We start from the raw sequence: 22,543 nt of genomic DNA, 5'->3' as shown, positions 1-22,543 counted from the left end.
AGCAATAGTTTTTTTTGGACAAACATTTTACATGAATAAAAACAGATCCTTTAGGGAGACTCACTCTCTGTATTTGTCTTGCTTACAATTATCAACAAAAGGGAAAAAAAAATAAAAAATCAGTAAAAGAAAATTCCACATTTTGGGTTGTTAATAGAAAACGAAAAAAAGATGTGAAATCCTCAAAATGAGAATACTAGCTCTGGTAACCTGGGGGTAACCAAGGAATTCCCTTAATTTAAAAGGTGAATTTTGCTCACTTTCTGTTTTGGTTATGGGAGAGGAAGTGAAGGGAAGGGAAATCTCCCCAATGGGACACAGACGGCAAAAAATAAACTGGCAGGGGTTAGGCTCCTCCAGTATCCAAATGAAAAAAAAAAAAGTTTTGCCATGTACAGTTTATTGACAAAAAAAAAGAAAAAGAAAAAACACAGACAAGATAAATGCATTTTAATTCCAACATATGATCTCTATTGCAGCTTTTGTCATTACTTTATTAAAATACAAGATGATATCTTGAAGTGAAAATATCCTATCACTACTACAATATTTAAATGTACAAGTCCAAAAACTGCATATTGGTAAACTATACATCAGAAAACAAAAAAGCATTTGACAATGCTTGTTATTGAAATATTTGTATTAAAACCTATTGGATGAAGGTAGAATTACTCTTTTGCATGCACAACACAATGCATTATACACAAGTCTTGTAATAACTTTGCTGCTGAAAGCACAAAGATAAAAGTATGTTTAACAATGAATACTAGGTTGCAAAAATTGTAAATTGCTCATTATAAACAGCGGCAGAACAAAAGAAGCCAAAAACAGCATCCTGAATGTGTAATTTAACATAAAAAACAGGTTAACCATTTAGATTTCATTGCATCTACTGACCCACCACATTGCACGAGTAAGATGTAAACAAATTACCCCATATCAGGCAACAAATCAAATGAAACAAATGTCAGTATATAATAGTAAGGTGGTTTCTGAATCAATTGGGTTACATCATTTTGCACATTATCACTGTTCTTGAAATGCATGCAATTGATGGTGTAGGCAGCCATTTTGGAGTCTAAATTAAGGTTTAACAGAAAGTGTTTTTTTTATTCCCATCTTGTTTTCAAAAAATAATCTAAAAAGGGACACAAAACTCTGGATGTTGAATGTTCGCTGAGCACTGCCTAGGTGAAATTATGTATGCACTTGAAAAGGGCATAAAAAAAAAAAAAAATGAAAAAAAAAATGCACTATTCCTGCCCTCAAAATAGTCTTACACAGCAGAAATATGTAGGCTGCCATTGCAGGTATTGATCTAAACAAGCCATTTGCCTGGCTTCAAGTTTCAATAAGTCTGAGCCACAGACCCAGAGCAAACATGCAGTACATTAAGAGTTCAACGTACTGAACCTCGTATAAAAATACTTTGTCCTAATCAGCGACTGAAAGCACTTCAGTATTAAAGTAAAGTAGACAAAATACTTACATGTCTCAATGCCGATCTTGGCGCTCTTAAAGAGCTAAGCTGGTTGAAGAATGTTCAGCATCCAACACCAGAAATATCAGATTTGCAGCCCCCTCTACATGGGGCTACTGTATCGCACTGGTAAAAAAAGGGTCAGCAGAATGAACCAGAGTGCAGATGGGAACAAGGCATCAAACTATTTTAGAATGTCAGAGCAAATGTGGTACAAGAGAAAAAAAATAAAAAATACACTGGACAAACAAATGTGTCTCTTAAGCTGACCCTACATGGATCAACATTTGGCCACTTCAGCAGGGCCTGGCTGAATTTCTGGTACATTCAGGGTGCCTTGAACAGCCATATATAAATGAAAATTACTTACACCTGAAAATAACAAGTCAAGGGCAGGTTGCATGCATGGCAATATAACAAACCAATATGAAAAAATTAACAATTTAGCTACACGATGCAGGCCTTCGGCCTAAACAGTTTACCATTCCATAGTGGTGGTTGGATTGGATTTATTTTTGTAAACTAAGTTAATTTGTAGCAAGTAGAACAGGGAGGCGGCCAAGGTCAAGGTCCACCAGTAAGAACAGGACTTAAAAAGGATTCTGGCTGCTGGTCAGGAAAATCATTAAAAAGAAAGAAATACTGGTTTAGCGTTTCCTAACTTTCCTTGTTAAGATGGCTCATTGGCAGATTTACAGTAGGAAACAACCATTGTTTATGATAAAATTTCCTACCAAACAAGGCCCACAAGTGTTCCAGGGAAGTCCATGACCCCTTGGGATGGTTCAAAATTTTCAGAGTAATAACTCAAGAGTGGATGAATTGGGAAGGTCTTTGCAGCTCTGAACAACCTAAGACAGGACACAGCAGGTTGAGCTTTCAGATGCAGAGTGAAGCATGATTCTAGATTGCAGATATCAATGCCTTTAGAAGGCACCAACATCCCTGGAAAAACTTTTAGGTAGTGTCAGTCACTACAGAAGGACCTTTCCCTCTAAATAAAGGAAAAATGCAACAATATGATGCTGTTAAATTAAAAGGTATGAAGCAAGGCAAGGTACTCACAAAATCCAAGCAGCTGGTAAGCGCTAGGAGTAGGATGGCAGAAAGTGACCAACATTCCTGTTGACGGGCAGCAGAGCAGACCGAAGATTGGAGGTACACATAAAGCAGTAACAGCACTGGGGAGATGCCTCCTTGATACTGAATAGTGAGAAAGAGTGCAGGCATGAAAATTCTAATCCCCTGTACACATGATAGGATTTTCCAACAACAAATGTTGGATATGAGCTTGTTGTGGGAAAGTCAGACCATGTGTATGCTCCACAGAACATTTGTTGTCGGAATTTCCGCCAACAAATGTTTGAGATCGGGTTCTCAAATTTTCCAGACAACAAACTTGTCGGAAATTCCGATCGTGTGTACACAAGTCCGACACGCAAAAGTCCACACGCATGCCCGGAATCCAGCAGAAGAGCCGCACTGGCTATTGAACTTAATTTTTCTCGGCTTGTCGTACATATGTACGTCACCACGTCCTTGACGTTCAGAATTTCCGACAACATTTGTGTGACTGTGTGTATGCAAGGCAAGTTTGAGCCAACATCCTTCAAAAAAAATGTACGGTTTTGTCGGAAAATCCCATCGTGTGTACAGGGCATAAGGTTCCCAGTGGTATAAAGAATAATGGAAATTCCTGCTGCTCAATTTGATCAGCCCACTCACTGGGTAAGTGTTCAGAGACCAGGATAGGGCAGAGGCAATGCCAATGGCTCTGGACCTGAAAAGCACTCCAAGGCTAACTTAACAGATTGGAGTCTAGCAAGTACCTGTGTGGAATTTCAGTGCCCAAAAGGTTACCCCTGCAATGTGCAGTCAAGAGGCGCCCAGGTACCGCACTCTAAAGTAAAGGTATATCCCTATAGCTGCTATAGAAGAGACAAGTTCAAGCAGTGAAGAACCTTGATTGAAGGAACAATTGAAAAAAAAAAAAATTTGCCCCAGTAGAGCCGACGTAAAAGGCATACAACCACCTGAAGCAGGCTGGGAATAGGCAGGGTTATGCAGAGTTGAATATAGAAAAGAAAAACCATCGGAAAAGACAAGATAAAACTACTGGAAAGATTAAATATATTGAAAATATTACAAAGATAATAATACAAAAAGTATAAAATAAAGGCAGAACACTGTGCACACACAGACAACCCATACCCATAAATTGAACAAGGTTCAAAACCATACCCCCGCTTTGGATAGTGCATTCTATACCAGGTGGTATATACTGAGAACTGCCAGCAATATATCAATATCTGAAAACTTAAGCACAATAGTATGGCAGTGAACTCCCTGCATAATAGTAGGGTCCCAGTTTAGAAAGGAACCAAAAGAATAAATTATATAAATGCAAGCCGTCAGTGATAGCAATTACAGAGTCATGCAGTATAAGCTGAAGCACAGTAAAGCAAACCAAAATTGATCAGCTCCAAACAAAAAGTATCTACTGTTCTTCAAAACATGATATAATGAATAATTAAGAAAGGGCAATAATTCATAACAGTTACGTGTGTAATGATGTTAGAAAAAGGCATTAGATAATTGCATATGTCTACCAACACATGGCCATTATCATTAGCGGCTTGCATTTTTATAATTTATACCGTTGTATCCTTCCTAACCTGAGACCCTGCTATTAGGCAATGAGCTCACTGCTGCACTATTGTGCTTTAATTTTCATACACTGATATATTGTGTGGGTTAGCCATGTGTGCGCAGTTTTCTGCTGTTGTTGTAACCTTCAGTAGTTTTCTAATATTACTCTCAATTTATTTAAAGTACAACTAAATGCAAAACTTTTTTTTTAGTTTTGGATAGAGTGATTAGAACACCTGTCAGTTTTTATTGCTGTCTGTGACTCATCATATTTGCCCTGTTATCATTGTAAATCATCAAAATTTTGGATTTTTCCCAGAAAAGAGGGGAAATCCTTTAATGGTGGCACTATTTCTGGTGACCTGGGGGTCCCCAAGGAATTTAGTTAATTTGCAGGGATTTCCCTCGAACTGTTTGGCTATGGGACAGGAAGTGAAGAGAAATCTCTGCAAAGCGGCACAGATGGCATAAAAAAAAAAAAAAAACTAAAAAAATAACCTGACAGGGGTTATTAACCCTCCCTTTCTCTATCCAAAATGAGGGAAAAAACAAAAAACCCCACACAAAAAAGTTTTGCCTATAGTTCTACTTTAAAATCTTCGGCACCTTTAGGGGTTTTGGGTTTTTCTTTGCTAGATTTATTATTCATATGTAGTATGTGGTGACACCCACCTTTATTATAGGTCCAGTACAAGTAACATATGTTAGTAAAGTATGGCTAGCTCAACCTCTCTCTTTGTTCAGCTATCTTGAGTTGGCCTTCAGATTTTCTTTTTTGCTCGTCACTATGCAATACCCCAGTACATGGCAATATAACCCAGCAGTACATGACTTCCTGTGTTTCAATGGAAGAGAAAGCATACCATTTTTTTGTGTAGTCTAAATAAATGAGTGCAAGCCGAACTCCTGTAGACCAATAAAGGCGGTATGTGGGGAGCAATGCAATATGATTTTACGGCATCCAAAACATAATGTAGGTTTGGCCCTAAGGAAGTTTTGAAGCATATCCTCACAATAACAATGCAATAATCCTAACTGCATTTTGCGGTAGTATAACTTGACTAGGGCTAGCATAAAAATTACTACTGTAAAAAATTTAAAATACTGAGAGAGTGTATTTATGTTACCAAGTTTTTGCAAGTGCAGAAATAGGTCTAAAAAAAAAAAAAAAAAAAAAAAAAAAAACCCACAACGAGCCTGAAAATGCAACTCATTTTTGCTAAGTAAATGTAAATGCTTAGCTTCAAAATTAAGACTGTAGGATGTACATTTAACGCCAGCATATAGAGCAAAAATTTTGTTGAAGGGATCATCATTGTTTGAAAAACTAATGAAATATAGCGCAGAAAGGGTACCTTGCTGCCAACTAGTCCTTATTGGATGGCTGAAGACAAAAACTTGCATTCACAATACAAATATTTACTGGATTATACCTTCTTCACACAGACTGTATTAACAGTGAAATGCGACAAACCCATCTTCAACCATTGTTGTTTAAACAATGCTATCTTACTTCATTATCAGGTGGCCAGAAGAAAAAAATAAATTCATTTAATTTCAATATTAGCTGTGTCATTCAGATCAATATGCATTTGAAGATCAGTAGAAAAATTTTAAAGAGCATATGCTTGATAATTTTACAGAAAGGCAAGATGCAGCATTTCAGCAGCAAAGTGCTTAAAAAAAAAACATCCAGCACAGTTGAGAAAAAATGGTGAGACTTCAGAGGAAGTATGGCGTGGTTGTTCTTGGTGGGATCACCCGTTCTGAATCTGGAACAGCACGAAATAGTTTTGGCTCTCGAGTGTTTACATCCTTGAAAACCATTATGGAGGCAATGTTGCCACAGCGGTAACAGTAGTTCGGTGCTGACCAGACTGTCACAAGCTTTTCATCAAACATGAATTTGTAGCCCTCGTGTACTAGTTGGTGGGCGCGACAAATCAGCTTCAAGTTGTTTATGTGGACAAACTGCAGAATAGTGAAAAAATAAAAAGTTAAATCTTTCAAAGCAAAACATGCATTTCACATACAAAGTACAGTAAAAAAAAAAAAAAATAATAATGAAGGAACATGAGGAGCCCTAGTGCATATTTACCTTACACTGGATAGATTGGGAAAAAAAGCACTCCAAGTGTTTTGAAATCCTATATGGCAGACTCCCAAAGATTTGTGGTGATGTGAAAAGGTTTGTTTCAAAAAATTTTGTTGATGCATATTTACTTTAACTTACCTGTATATTCCATATCTTGTAATATAGTACAGAAGACAGGTGACTGGACAATTGCAAGCTTCTGAGGACATAGTACCCCTATAACTCTACCACACTCCATGAGACCTTTATTTTGTGGCAAGTATTGCCTTTGTGTTAACCCGACTAAGGTATAGGAGGGAGGGTAGCCTGTGTCCTATGCAATCTACATGAGCAGTCAAAAGTCCTTTTTTGCAGTGCAATACAGGACAAAGGCTGAATGCTCAAAGACTGAAGAGTGGGCAACAACTAGGCAAACTGTGCCAACAGACCCAACTCGAGAGCACCACTGCAAAAACGTTGCTGTTGAACGTTAAATTCACAGAAGAATGGACAACCACATAATAGAACATGGAAAGGGTATGAACAGAGCACCACGTGATGGCCTTACAAAGCTGGGCAACAGAAGTTTTGTGTCAGAATGCCAGGTAACACCCAACGATCTAGTGGAATGGATGCATGAAAGCAGAAGAGTTTTATCCTTTGAGTGTAATCTCTAGCGATGAGTTGTCTTATCCATCTAACAATGTTGGACATGGAAGCAGGATGTCTCTTGTGAAGTCCTGAAAAGCTAGGACAAATAGCAAGTCCACCCCCCTGATTGAAGCTGTTGCTTTGCGGTAGACTCTGAAGCTTCTCACTACATCCAGGCAGTAAAGAGCAATTTTGTTTGGGTGCTTTGGAGTAGGGAACAAAGTAGGAAAGACCATCTTCATTGATGTAGAAGACTGATAACACCTTAGGAAGAAAAGGATGGTCTTGGGCATAAGATTACCCTGTCCTTGTGAAGATTGAAATTAGCTCCTTACAAGAGAGATACACTAATTCAGAGACATCTGGACGATGTAACAGCAACCAAAAAAGGCCACTTTGCAGCAGAGATCATCTAATGGGATTTCCCGATGGGTTCAAAGAGTGGTTTCTGCAGCACAGAGAGAATCAGACAAAGGCCCCAGGGAAGCAAAGTATGCCTGTTCCGAGATACACCATGAATAATGGTTTTGACAAAGGCTAGGGGTTTTTGGAAAACAAAGCCAAAACCTCTTTTAGAGTGCTTAAAAGGTCAAGTTTGTCTTGTTTACCATTATCATTGAAAGAAAAAAGTAAAAAAAAAAAATCCCATATTTTGGCTTGTCCCCAGAAAAGTAATATAGGTGAAATCTTTCAATAGGGACACTAGTTCTTAACCACTTCAGCTCCGGAAGGTTTACCCCTACTTATGACCAGGACAAGGTCAATTCCCTGGAGTGGACAGCTTAAAGGCATATTATCTCATCTGTCCCAGCCTGGACCAAGGTTAATGGGATTCCCTTAACCGCTTCAGCTCTGGAAGCTTTACTTATGACCAGGCCATTTTTTGCAATATGCGTTTTTTTTATTTTGAAAATAATTTTTTATTGATTTTGAGGTTCTCAAAATATATACAAAACAGTGTATCCAAGAACCTCCCCTCAAAACTCCTAAACCTGCCTACCCCCCAGATCCATGCTTTTGAAATATGTCCTAGGAAAAATTACAGCAAGTTCATGCCACCTTTATTGGAGACCTATGACAGTGTTAACATATTGACAACTCCCACCCGCAAGGGGCAGTTCACTTAATTTGCTGTCAGATTACTTCAAAAGCCGGAGCTCATCTCCATCTCTGGATGCCAGCAATCAACTGTGGTCATGTATAAATAGGCCAACCTTATATAAGTGTGGATGAGTTAAAAAGGCAACTAACCCATACCTTCTGAATTTTTTTGTGACAACCCCTATTTTGGTAAGTGGCTTTATAGAATGGCAGCTTTCCTACAATAAAGAAGAAAAATCATCTTGCGTGCATAAAACAGGCTAATAGAAATTAACATTTCAGCACCCTGAGGGGTGCCAATTTCTCCACTAGGCCAAGTAAGCACATAGCAATAGTCTAAAATATAGGAAGAGCTGTGAACTCCTCAAGAGTGCAAACCGCTTCCTGCCAGAAAAGCTGTATTTGTCGGCATTCCCAAAAAATATGCTCAAAGTCTGCTGGGGAATGCTGGCAACACCAACAGTTTTCATACATGGTATCTTGACAAGTCTGGCTGGAGTATAATACATTTTATGCAGAAGTTTGTACTGGATGAGGCGGTCCCTGGATGGGACGAAGGGTGATCCCCCAGTCATCACCTTGAAAATTGGGTATGACAGATATCCACCACTCCCTGCACTTTGATAGATTTTGGTTTGACCATAAACAATTCTTTATACACCTCAGACAGAGTCTTAGCATGTTGTTCCAATGCCAGCCACTGCTCCAGGTCTGAGAATTTTATCTGTAAAGTGGTGCTTCCAAATTGAGAAAGGAATACATGGCGCAGTTGCAAGTAACGGAAGAGAAACAAATTTTGAAGTTGAAAATAGGATTTTTTGTACTCACCGTAAAAGCCTTTTCTCTGTAATTCACCGACCGACAGCTCCTCTCTGTAACTAAATGGTTTGTATAGCCTGCCATTAGGAGAAACTAGGCAAAATTGTTACACAATACACAGAACTTTAATCCCACCCCAGGGGGGCAGGCCCTGTGCCATCAACCCTTCCCACTGCTCCTAGCAGCTTCAGTACATCAACAAGCAGTATAACGTAGAAAAAAGGAGGGGTGGGTGCTGTATCGGTCAGTGAATTACAGAGAAAAGGATTTTATGGCGAGTACAAAAAATCATATTTACTCTTATATTCACCGACTGACACAGCTCCTCTCTGTAACTAAATGGGACGTCCCCAAGCAGTGCCAAACGAGGGGTGGGAAAAACAGCATAAAAACTTTTTCCACCATGGCAAGTGGGAACTAGTGAAAATAAACCCACAAAAAAACAGCAGTGTGTGGAAAAACACCACTATATAACCATCCTCAACAGGAGTGATCCCCAAGACCGCAACATTGCGGAAGTAATGCAACAGTGCATTAACCAAAACAGTACTGCGTTTTTATCGAAAAAACAGGAAAAAATTAAATTGCAACTACACGGCTGCCTGCAAAACTTTGCGGCCAAAAACAGGCATCAGCCGATGCACTGATGTCTACCTTGCAGAACTTGGTAAACGTATGGACAGGCGACCAGGTCGCTGCCTTACACACCTGAGCGACAGACGCTTGGTGTCGGAAGGCCCAAGACGTTCCGATTGCTCTTGTAGAGTGGGCTGTGACTGGAAAGGGAGGCACCTGCCCCTTCAAGGCGTAGGCTTGGACTACAATCTATCTGATCCACCTGGAAATGGTGGCCGACGAGACCGCCATGTCCATCTGCCCACGGATCTCTTGTCCTGGACACAAATCTCGGAACCTTCCAGCCTGAATATCTCCGGATGCAATGCCCATTCTCCTGGGTCCAGCATCTGTCGACTCATAGTCCACCTGCCAATTTTCCACCCCCGGCATGGAAATGGCCGACAGGGCCAGAACGTGTCGCTCTGCCCACGGAAGTATGTGAGTGACCTCCCGAGCAGCGGCCGAGCTTCTTGTTCCCCCTTGGTGATTTATGTATGCCAGAGCGGTGACGTTGTCTGACTGTATGCTGGTCATACGCCCTTGAAGACACGTCGACCACGTGTGGAGACAGCCTGATCGCTCTCAATTCGAGCAGATTGATCGGCAACTTGAATTCTTCTGTCGACCAGAGGCCCTGAGCCGACTGAATCCCCATCACTCCACCCCATCCAGACAGACTTCAGAGGAAGGAAAGATTTCTCAGACTGAATCACTGGGGACCTCAACCACCAGATCAGGGAGTCCCTGGCTGGCTGGCCGATCCAGGGACAATGGAGATTTGTTCCATTTTGTCAAGATCTCCTTCTGCAGGACTCTGGTGTGGAACTGGGTATAAGGTACTGCCTCGAAAGAGGCTACCATGAGCCCCAGCACCTGCATGCAAAAGCGGAGTGATGACCACTTGCGGTTCATCAGTAGTTTGACCGCAGATCTGAGAGTCAGCAATTTGTCTGAAGGGAGAAAAACCCTCGCTTCCCTGGAGTCTAATAGTAACCCCAGACGCTGAGTCTGTACCACCACCGACTTCCTTAGGTTCAACAGCCACCCAAATGCTTGCAGGGACTGCAAGGTGATCGCCACATCCTCCTCTAATTTTGAGGCGGAAGAAGCTCTCAGGAGGAGATTGTCTAGGTAACCCACGATCGCGATCCCACATTGTCTCAACAACGCCAACACTGGAGCCAGTACTTTGGTAAAGACTCGGGGGGGCTGATGCCAGGCCAAAAGGAAGAGTCACAAACTGGTAGTGGGCTTCCCCGACTGCCAAACGCAGAAAATTTTGATGCCGAAGGCATATAGGTATGTGAAGGTAGGCATCCTGAATGTCCAAGGACGCCAGGAAGTCCCCTTAATGGAGTGCAGCGACTACTGAGCGAACTGATTCCATTCTGAACCTCTGCACTTTTAGAAAGTTATTGAGGGCTTTTAGGTCCAATATTAGACATACCCCTTCCTTCTTGGGAATCACAAAAAGATTTGAGTAGAACCCCTGGAAGCGTTCCGATTCCGGAACCGGTACAATCACCCCCCGATTCAGAAAGTTCCTCACCACCCCTAACAGGGCCTGCCGGTGAACCGGGAACACGGGTATGCTGGAGGGAAAGAATCTGTTTGGCGGCCAAGAGAGAAACTATCTTGTAACCTGTGGAAATCAGATCACAGACCCATTGGTCTGATAACCGGGAGGTCCAACAGGCTGCTAACTCCCGAAGATGACCCAAACTTTCATGCGGGAGCACTTTTGTTCGCAGGCTTGTTAGGCATGCGGTTCCAGGGACGCTTCTGACCATCCGTGGGCGTCCTGTCGGGCTGGGCTCGTTTTGCCGAAGCACCAGGCGGACCGAAAAAGCCGCTTGTGAGCGGAAAAGGAGGGCCCTTGCCTGTGGCGTGGCTCCTTAGCCTTCCTGGCCTGTGGGAATAGTGTACTCTTACTACCCATGGCATTTTTAATAATGTCATCCAACGAGGCTCCAAAGAGCCGTTCGCCAAGGAAGGGAAGAGCCGTCAGGGCTTTTTTGGATGCCTGGTCAGTAGACCAGCATTTCAGCCAAATGAGGCGCCTCAGCACCAGGACTGACACCAAGTCCCTGGATATCAGAGGGAGAGTATCCAGGACCGCGTCACAAACGTACTTAAGGCCATGCACTAGTTGGTCTGCTAGTTCTACACAGACAGGGGAGGCATTCTGCTCTCCCAATTCGTGGTGCAAGTGTTTTGCCCACTCAGTCAGTGTCTGCGACACCAGTGCGGATGCCAGTACAGGTCGCACGGCTGACCCCACAACCGTAAACAAGGAACGAGCCACTGCTTCGGCCTTCCTGTCCGCGGGATCCTTGAATGCAGGAGTCCCCTCAACCTGGATCGTGGTTACTTTATTTAACCTAGATACTGGGGGGTCCACGATCTGAGGAGCCGACCACTTTTTGAGAAGGCTTTCCTCAAAGGGGTAACGCACTGCCAAAGTTTTGGGGACTGAAAAAGGTCCGTTGCAGGCGACCCCATTCCCTGTAGATGAATTTGTCAAATTAAGTCAAATACGGGAACACCTTAGGTGAACGTGCTGGCTTGCGGGACCCAAAAGGGACCGGTACATCAGCAGAGGAATCCGCTGGCTCCTGAATCTTCAGGGTATCACGCACAGCTGTGATAAGTGCTCCAACAAGCGCCTTGTTGCGCCCGGACGGGGAATCATCCTCACTATCCGAACGGTCCTGGTCAGCCACGTCTGATAGGTCAGAGCAGGGTCTGCATCAGAGCTCTCCCCAGAAGAGGGGGGGGGGCAGGGGCCTCTTACGTGCGCCTTTCCTGCCACCTCTATCTTAGCAACATAGGAGTCAAGGACCAGCGTCAGGGTGTCCATGCGCACCTGTTGCTATAGCCTGGATTTCAGGGGAAGAAACACCAGTTTCTGAAGCCATGCTGACCCTAGCCTGTCTGCCACCTGCAAGGGGATTTAGGACAGTGAAGGTCCCACCCTCCTGCTGCCGCCGCGTGGCCGGAATGGCGCCATGCGGTGACAAAGCAAAAAAATAAAAATGTGCTGCCTGCTAACAGTCAGAACAACCTCTATAAACATGTTTTGGGACCCCCAGACCTGGACCAGGACCAACGCCAGCCACACAGACCCCCACAGGTGAGAAACCGCGACCCACACACACCGCATGCAGCCACCCCCTCAGAGGGGGTAAAGAGGGGTGATAGGGACTTGGGAGAGAAGACAGGGAGGTGAGGTGGCCCCCGAATCGACCCCCCAGAGAATGTCCAGCTGCTCACCCCACGGAAGCAGGGAGAGCTGTACTTACCAGTCCTGAAGAGCTGGGAGACATTCACAGACCCACTCCTGCGCAGTTACAGGGTGGCTGCTGCCCTCGGTATACTGAGATCCAAACATCAGTAGCCCGGTCATATGTATACCCTGGAGCATTGAAGCTCACAACCACCTCTGGAGCTGAGGCATGTCATGGCCTGCTCACGCTCGATGACCGGACTGGGGAGACAACAAGCATATCATTAACTAGCCTGTCACCCAGCTGGCAGTTGATAGAAGATCACAGGATCTTTCATCTTGCGCAAAAAGCAGCAAACCTACATCAAAAATATGGACCAAGAGGCCCGCAGGGTTTCCTAGGTGATTCTCCTTGCTAGGCAAAATAAAAACTAAAGCTGCTAGGAGCAGTGGGAAGGGTTGATAGCACGGGGCCCGCCCCCCTGGGGCGGGATTAAAGTTCTGTGTATTGTTTAACAATTTTGCCTAGTTTCTCCTAATGGCAGGCTATACAACCAATTTAGTTACAGAGAGAAGCTGTTTCGGTCGATGAATATAAGAGTGGGATTAGGTTTTGGATCAAAATTAGGTAAACTGTGATTATACCAGAGTGTTGTAGAGGAAGAATATTTAGTACCCTCCAGCTGCATAATGTTTCGCACCTTATCCCATACCTTAACAGTAACCCGCATGAAGTCAGCCAGTCCAGTGTAGCCCTGAGGTCCCCTGAAAAGCAGATGGAGCCCTTTATATGAGCCTACTAGACCGGCATCCCCCAACCACCAGGGCTTCCATGGCAGTGGACCTGAAGGCAATAGCTATAGGCTTCATCATGAGAGCAAAAAAAAAAAAAAAGGGTGAGAGTGGGCACCCTTGCTGCGTCCCGCTACAAACGGATCCGAAATCCCATTTCCTATCTTCAGAGCCGCGTTGGGACACCTGTAAAAACAGACAATTCCAGGCCATAAATCGGCGACCGAAACCCATACCACCCAGCACCAAGGCCATACAGCCCCAGTCCACAGAGTCAAAGGCCTTTTCCATATCTAATGACACAATGCATGAGTAAACTGTAGATGGGTGAATAATCACCCTAAAATTGGTATTGGTGGATTTCCCAGGGTTAGATCCGGTTTGATCAATGTCTACCAGGGTAGTAAAAACCTATGAAAGTCTGGATGCAAGACCTTTCAAATCCTGATTGAGCAGGGCAAAAGGTCTGTAATAGGAGCAGTCCAGAAGGTCCTTGTCTGGTTTTGGCAATAAAATAACATGGGCCTCTGATAATCAGTCTAGTAAAACACTGTCAATACAAAATTTGTATAAGGCTTAACGTCTGGGCTCAAGGGCCCCTACATGGTTCTGTACCACTCGGGAGGAAAGCCATCAGGACCAGGGAACTTGTGTGGGGAGAAAGATCGAATAGCCAATTTGATTTCTTCAACAGTGAGATCTTTATCTAGGAGTTCAACATCAGCGGTCAAAAGAGTAGGGATAGGTAAATCCGTAAATCCAACTTGCCATTTTTATCGCCTTGCTCAGAAAAGGTTTCTGCTCTCAGGACCCAAGATGTTTGAGTTAACTCTGTAATGTGAAGGGTCAATTGTCTCCTAGCCACCAACAGTTTAGTATAAGCATTAGGAGCGGATGCCAAAGCATGAGCAAGCTCACAGTTGCATTCCCCCTCATGTAACCACTAAAGGTAGCATAGTCCTGTCAGCATGCCTTTATTACCAAGATTGCACTGTGGTAGTTCATCGATTCTTCCTGGCATTGTAAAAACTGCCTGCCCCTGCAATGTATGGGCAGACAACTTACAATGACAGTCTTCAGGAGACCTGCATGGCTGATCGCTGGTGCAATGCTTTCCAGGCTCCTAAAACAAAAAATAGTAAATGCACATTTTGTTGCCCTGCAACAGACTGGTAAAGGCGCGATCCGATGTCTCACAGTGGGTGATCGTGGGATTCCAGGTCAATAGGCCTGGGAGGGGGGGGGGGGGGTGGGGGGAAGACGAGGAAGGTGGTCCAGCGTAGGTTGACCTTACAGGTTTTCTGGGCGTTACGTGGCTGAGTCCTGCCGTGTGTGTCTACAGATGCAAACAGCCTGGCTTGGGAATAAGCCCCCAGGTGTGTTAAAGATTTTTCTCCAGAAGGGGCGTATACTGGGGCATTCCCACCAGATGTGAGCCATTGTGCCTGTGAGTTGACATCCTCTAAAGCACAGAGGGTCAGCAGAGGCATACATAGAGGCCAGTCTGAAGGGGGTATAATACCACCTTGAGATAACTTTTATACTGGCCTCTGATTGATGTGTTCAGGATCCCCTTAAAGGATTTGAAGTGTGCCGAGTGCCAGGCCTCCAAGCCCCAATTAAATTGTAGCTCCCCTTCCCACTTTTCCATAAAGGGGGCTTTAGAGTCTGGGAGTACCAGTGATGAGTAAATGATCGAAATTCCCCCCCTCTGCTCCGGGCCCTGACCACACCATATTTCATATGCCGGATATCTAGGTGGGAGAGGTATTTCCGACCATATGGTGTGTAGGAAGTGTGGGATTTGTTGGAATCTGAAGTGTTTGGTCATGGGTATCTCCAGCTTCTTAATGTAGTAATCAAGGGGAAAAAGAACCTGCAGAAGAGAAGAAGTGCCCCATCCGGTACAGCCCCTTGTCCAGCCACCATTTAAATGCTACAATATTTTGGCCTGGCAGGAAGTCAGGGTTGTTGAACAGGTGAGCGAGTGGTTTGCTGGCTGAGGTTAGGGCTTTAGAATCGCGAGCCTTGTCCCAATGCGCTAGAGATAGGGAGAGGGTTGGAGCCAGTATCGGTGGACGGGATTTTGGAGAGGACCACATTAAAAAGTCTATAGTGTGGCGAGGTATTGCTTGCCATTCTATCCTCGCCCAATCTGGTTTCTCGTATCTCGAGTATAGATAGAAATTTGGGATAGTCTGGCTGCCAGGTAATATTGCAATAAATTGGGGAGTCCTAAGCCCCCTTTTTTTCTATGGCAAGATGGCAAGGGTTTAGATTGTAAGGGCGAAAATAAGTGTGGAAAGCGGGCAACCTTGTCTGGTGCCTTTTGAAATATGAATGGGATTTGAATAATGTCCCTGGAGGCGTATTCTAGCTTGGGGAGTAGAAGGATTTGATTAGCTCCATAAATCTATCTCCAAACTCCCATCTGTCTAATAGCGTGAAGGTGTATGGCCACAATACGGAGTCAAAGGATTTTTTTAAGTCTAGAGAAAGTAGCATACCTTCTTGTTTGGGGCCCCCCCTTCCAGTTGGATTGTAGAATAGAAATTATATCTATCGCCCTCCTAATTTGGTCTGGGCCTTGTCAGCCTGGGATGAATCCCACTTGGTCTTTAATATATTTAGTTATGAAGGATGCAAATATGTTGGCTAAAATTTAGTTTAATATTTTTAAGGTTAAGGTTTTTATCCGGTTTGGGGATGCGGGTCAAGTGGCTCTCCTCGGGTCTTAGCATTGAAAAATTTGGCTAGCTGTGGGGCTAAGATATTAGCAAAAGATTTATAGTAAGGGTTGGACAATCCGTCCGGGCCCAGGGCAGAGACACTTTTTAGTCCCTTGATGGTGTCGAGAACCTCCTCTTCCATGAAGGGAGCTTCTAATGATTCGTTATGGTCCTGGGATATGCGTGGGATGGGTAATTTATCTAGAAAAGTTTCGATGACCTCAGTGTGTTTTGGGGGGGGGGGGGGGATGCGGTGTATAGTTTTGTGTAGAAAGTTTGGAAAGCCTGTAATATTTTCTCTGGATTGGACGTTAGGCCGGAGCCGGGAATTCTGATTAGGGGCATTGTGTGCAGTTGTGGTCTGGGTGATAGTTTGGTAGCTAGCATGGAGCCAATTCTATCCTTTTGTGTATAATGTTTATTTTTACTCCATTGTATGCTTTTTTTCAGCTTGTGCTGTGAGGACTAAGTTAAGTTCCAGTTTGATTTTATCCATTTGTGGGATGTTACCTTTCGAGGGGTTTTTCTTGTGTTGAGATCTTAATGCTGCGTACTCCCTTTCCAGTCTTTCAATATCAGCGGTTCTTTCCCTTTTTATTTGGGTGAACATTTGGATGATTTCCCCCCTAATAAAAGCCTTATGTGCCGCCCACACTGTTTTCATTAAGGTGTCTCTTGTTGTGTTTAGTTTGAAGTATTCCGATAGTGACTTCTCTAACATGGTAACTCTGATTGTATCTGTTAGGAGGGATTCATTCAGTCTCCAAGGTTTTAAACCTGATTGTGGTGTTGTGAGACATATGGACATTCTAACTAGCACGTGATCTGAGAGAATCGTGTCTCTGATTCGGGATTGGGTGACTGCAGGAATCGAATGAGTATGTAGTATAATGTGGTCTATTCTGGAAAATGTATTGTGTGGGGCCGAATAGTGTGTGTAGTCTCTTGTAGCTGGGTTTAGTTCTCTCCAAACATCTGTCAGTCCCTGCGCATTTATCAGTTTGGCTAGTCTGTGGCTGGCTTTGAGAGGGCATGTAAGCTGTTGGCCTAGGGGCTTTGATCTGTCCAGCCCTTGATCAAAAGCAATGTTCAAGTCGCCTCCGAAAAGGACTTCCTTATAACATGGGGTTGAGGGTATGAAAAAGGCAGGCAAAAAACCTTGCTTGTCCTTTGTTGGGGGCATAATATGACACTAGGGAATATATTTGTCCCTCTATTGTGCCTTTGACTAGTATGAACCTACCCCCCGTATCTCTATAGTCCGAGGCCCAGTTAAATTTGCAGGATTTTGAGAAGAGGATGGCCACCCCTCTTTTATTTTCCGCGTTTGCGAGGTATAATTTAGGGTATTGGCCGTGGATGAATGTAGGACTGTACCGGACCAGGAAGTGTGTCTCCTGCAGCATAATAATATCAAGTGAGAGATTTAGAGAAGTTGAAGATTTTCTTATGTTTCAGGGGGGGAATTCAGGCATTGTATGTTGAGAGGCGAACCTCAAAAAATTTGGTGTGGTACTAGCCATGGAAGCAGAGGGGAGGACTGCGGATACATTCACCATCACTTACTGTTGGGAGTCTTCTTCTATGTTTGGGTGTTCCTATGGGAATCTCCTTGGGCCTGGTAGAGTATTGCTTGTTCAGAGTCCTGAGTACATGGGCATCTGCTGAGGATATGATTGTTAGTAGAGTCATGATAGAACGCAAGGGGAGGGATATGTGGGAGAGAGAGTAAGAGATAGAAAAGGTCTTCTCCCTAGGAAAGTAATAGAGCCCAGGGGGGAGAAAGAAACCTCGGGATCCAATATGTCCAAGAAGTACTGTAAAATATCCAAGCTTATCTCTGAGAACTTGATAACATTAGAGGGATAAAATTCCTCAAAACAGAACTTAGTAGTGAACATTTAAACCCGATATTTGTACCGCAGTGGGGACCTCCGGTCACCTAGTGCAACCGTAACATTCCCAATGAGAGAGTCCTCAAAACATTTGTGAAATATCAGGTCTCTTGAACCAAGGGGTCAAACAAGGGAGTGAGGATAAGGCTGGGTGGGGATAAGGCTGGGTGGGGGAGGTGGAACATTACTGTATGAGGAGCTGTATAAACAACTGCTCAGATTGCAGTAAGTTAGGGGCGCTCCGGTTTCACAGAGTGTCTTGGTGTCGGAGCTTGAATCTGGAGAGGATTTGAGAGCCGATATAATGGGGCCCTAGTTAAGGAGGAGGGGGAGAGGGAGGGGAAAGGAAAAAAAAAAAAAAGAAGGGGGGAGGTAGTTCAGAACCCCACAGTGCACTTATGTGCAAGCAACTGTAATGTGGGAGCCAGCTCAAAGTTTTGTTGTTTCAGGAGGTCGTCAAAAGGGCATCAGGAAACCTGACAACCATAACTGCAAGTGGATGTGACCAGGATCAGTTTCCTGATCTTCTCAACTTTGACCATAGAGGGATCGAAGGGCTGACGGGTCTTAGTAGAGCTTGTGGGGGCAGCGGACGTGTATTACAGCGTCTTGGGAAATTATCTTCAGACGTAGTAGAAGCTTTTCTGCCATAGCAAAGTTGGAGAAGGAGTAATTTTGGCTTTTGTATGTAAAATTTTACCGCAAACTGGAATGCCCACTTATATTTTATGTCCTTCTGGACCATAGCGATCAGTAAAGGCTTCAGGGTGCATCGTCGTTGGATGGTTGAGGGTGCAAGATCTGCAAAGATCTGTATCGTGTGGCGTTGACATGTCACCTGGACTGAAGCGCGAGCCGGTTTCATAACATCTTCTTTCACGGCATAGTGATGTGGTTTGACGATTATGTCTCTAGGTAGGCCATCTTTCCTGGGGGGGGGGGGGGGGGGGGCAGGGATCTGTCCAGTTCCAGACGCTGTGGGTTGACGTCAGGTAGTAGATTTTTAATCAGGTCTTGGGTTGCTGCAGCTACATCTGTCACTGTTTCTGGTAGTCCCCTGATCCTGAAATTGTATCACCTGGACCTGTTCTCAAGGTAGTCAATGCGTGATAAGGCGGTTTCTAGTTGATCCTGTAGAGTTTGGATCATGTCAGTATTCTGGTTGGATACTGCAGCAGTAAGATCCAGTTTGTTTACTATTGCATCCATTCTGTAGCCTATGTTTTGCAGGTCAGATTTGATGTCTCCTGTTATTTTAGCAGCAGTTGTGGCTAATCCCCTTTCAAGGAGTATAGAAAGTTTGTCAAAAAGATGCGCTGTGGATAAGCCATGCTCTTAGGGATGCAGGCCTGCTGTGGGAAAGCCAGAGTATGCTGGCCTGTTGGACGCTGGAAGCAGGAGGCTGCTTGTGTGCCGCGGTGGCCATCTTGGTACACCCGGCACGGGATGATGCCTCAAATTGTGGCCCCAGATCGTGGCATGCGGCCGAAGTGTTCATCCACGGGGGGTCACCGAAGCTTTAGGCAGCGGATTCATTCTTTGTCCGCTTTCCTGGATTGTGCAGAGCCGCGCTGGGAGCCCTGTTGGTCTGTCGGGGTGCAGAGGATCAGACGCTGGCGGCCATCTTAGATCCTTTGCGCATGCTCACTGTGCAGGCAGGATTTTTAATGCAGAAAATACATATATTTTCAGATAATATATTATAAGACGCATCTTCTGCATTAAACTTTATCTGCCTGTCCCTCCCTGTACACTAAACTCTGTGTACAATTTTGGCAGTGCCAATATGTATCCACGCTCATGCTGCAAATCACCAGTGATCGGTACCCGGCTACACAAAGATGTCAGCAACTGGCAGGGAGCTCTGGGACATCAGCTGCTGAGTGAAAGTAAAGTACAGAGCCATTTCAAACAAACATTAATGGCAAAACTCCTAGTGTTTTTTTTTTTTTTTTTTTTAACTAACCTCATTGGTGACTTTAGCTCCAAACAGCCAACCTGCCCCTCTTGGACTGATTGCCCAAGTGTCTACATCTTCTGGGTCTGACCACACCAAATCACAGAAGGCTCCTTTGTGAGGGATTTCCTGATTTCGCTCAATGGTCCGGATCTGATCCAAAGTCTTAATGTCTGGGGACAAGCCTCCATGAACACAAAGAATTTGCTCATCTATCAACTGAAAACAAAAACATCATATAGAACAATTATATAAACTGAATTGTGGTATAGATTAGAAATCAGATAAGAACAAGGAGTCTAAGAACCTGAAAAATACTTACAGCTGCCACTGTCAGCATATCAAAAACCTTGGTACAATAACGCCATGCATTGGCATTTCCATATTTGGTTTGGCACTCATCTAGAAGAAAAGTAAATGTTAGTTTGAAGCAAAGATTTTATATTGCAAAAACAATCTGCAGGTGAAAATTCCCTCAACATACTGATTCGATCACACTGATACCCTGCAAGTACTAGCTGAAAATGTATCTAACACCTGGACAAATACCTTTTATGCCAGTACCCTTTAGGGAAAAAAAAAAAAAAAAAAAAAAAAAAACAACACACCATTCCCCTCTGGCTGATCTATGTACATTATAAGAATTTTAACAAACTTTGTTGCAGATTCCTACCTTTATTGGTATTCTGAAGAAAAACCTGTGTCTGTGCCCATGCTCTGAGTGAGTCTAACTGGAGTGGTTTCATAATCAACCAGCTGCTGCACCTGCAAAGCTCTAATGAAAAAAACTGCAAGGTCTGTATCCCTTTAGCTGTGATTTTCTATTGGGCGTCTCGCCAAAAAAACACAAGGTAGAGTTACAGGTAACTTGTTTTCCAGAAGTCTTTCAGGACAGCACCTGAGAGATAGTGACTCCTCCCACCAAACCTTAGAAACCACCTTCTTCCTCCAAACTTCAAAGGGAGGCACCTCCCTATCATACCTCAGTTTAGAAGAGAACCTCCGGCCCCAGTTAGAACACAAACACATACGTTAGTCACAGCATAGCATATCAAATACAAAAGGATGGGATGTTGCTGTCCTGAAAGACTTCTGGAAAACAAGTTACCGGTAAGTCTAACTTGTTTTTTCCCAAGGCGTCTTTCAGGATAGCACCTGAGAAGATAACAGAGACCCCCTTAGGGCAGGACAACGGCGCGTCGGACCTTCCTGCCAAACACCTGATCACTGGCAGATGTGAGGTCCAACCTGTAGTGTTTCACAAATGTGTGAAAACTCGACCATGTTGCTGCCTTGAAAATTTGTTCAGGGGTGGCACCAGCTTTCTCTGCCCAAGTAGCTGCCAGAGCTCTGGTTGAGTGTGCACAAATTCCTGCTGGTGGAGACAAACATGCATGGGAATACGCCTCGGAGATGGATAGTTTCAGCCATCTTGGCAAAGAAACTTTAGAAGCCTGACAACCCTTTTTGTTGCCTGAAAAAAAGTACAAATAGCAAATCTGAAAGTCTAAATAGCTTTGTCCTTTCTCGGTAACACAACAGAGTCCTCCTGACATCCAATATGTGGTATAGGGTCTCCTTCTCCCCTGCTGGGTTAGCGCAGAAGGTTGGAAGTATGATATGCTGAGAACAATTCTGTAGTGAAGCTACTTTTGGTAAGAACTTAGAGTCTGTCTTTAGTATAACTCTATCTGGAAAAATAGACAGAGTTCTTTAATTGATAGAGCGTTAAGCTCACTAATCCTGCATGCAGAGACCATGGCAACCAGAAAAACCGTTTTTTAAAGTGAGATATCTGAGAGGCGCTTCTTCCAGAGGCTCAAAAGGACCCCTTGTTAGAGATTGTAGGACTACCGACAGATCCCATTTAGGAAAAATCCCAAGAGGTGCTGGTCTGGATCTCTTAAGAGCTTTAAATAATCTGATTACCAGTGGATCTGAGGCCACAGCTTTTTCTAAGACTACTGCTAGTGCAGCAACCTGCACTTTCAGGGTATTAACTGTTAGCCCCTTGTCTGCTCAGTCTTGCAAAAACTCTAAAATGGAAACAAGGCTCCATGGATCCTGGGCAGAGGAATTACGGGGTCTATTATCTCCAGGGATGCAGGGCCCCCATGGGGGCAACATTTTCACCCTCATTAGCCAACCTCTACATGGGTTGGTGGGAGAGGTCTCGCATCCTTGGACATGATAGCCCCCGCCGCAAGGACACAGTATTATTCGGTCGCTATATAGACGACCTGCTATTCATTACATCTTATGAACACGCTAACTTGGAAGAATGGCTTACCTACTTTAATGATAACACTTTGAACTTACAACTTACTGGAGCCCTGAAAGAGAACACTATAGAATTTCTGGATGTTAAACTTATTGGTTCAGAAGGTAGGACTGCCACCGGCCTGTATAGAAAACCAACCGCTGGCAATGCACTTTTAAGAGCCGATTCAGCCCATCCTAGTCACACCATTAGGGGGATCCCATATGGACAATTTTTGAGATTAAGGCGTCTGTAGCACATTTGACACATTTCAGGTGGAGGCCACGGAGAT

General features: G+C 44.0%; 1 protein-coding gene across 1 annotated transcript in view; it reads right to left on the bottom strand.

Moving 5' to 3' along the window:
- Positions 1-435: 435 nt before the first annotated feature.
- Positions 436-22,543, bottom strand: part of PPP6C (protein phosphatase 6 catalytic subunit) — a gene marked incomplete at its 5' end in the record, with an annotated part of 221,407 nt that continues 199,299 nt past the window's right edge. The window contains 3 exons of the mRNA XM_077485847.1: positions 436-6,100; positions 20,001-20,210; positions 20,314-20,393. Coding sequence (XP_077341973.1) covers positions 5,852-6,100; positions 20,001-20,210; positions 20,314-20,393 — 539 coding nt within the window. The remainder of the gene's footprint in view (positions 6,101-20,000; positions 20,211-20,313; positions 20,394-22,543) is intronic.

Source organism: Lithobates pipiens, unplaced genomic scaffold (genome assembly GCF_037356315.1).
Source record: "Lithobates pipiens isolate NorthernLeopardFrog02 unplaced genomic scaffold, aLitPip1_a1.2 Scaffold_1, whole genome shotgun sequence".
Taxonomy (NCBI): Eukaryota; Metazoa; Chordata; class Amphibia; order Anura; family Ranidae; genus Lithobates; species Lithobates pipiens.
Note: the sequence above shows the minus strand (reverse complement) of the source record. Positions and strands in the feature narration are given on the sequence as shown.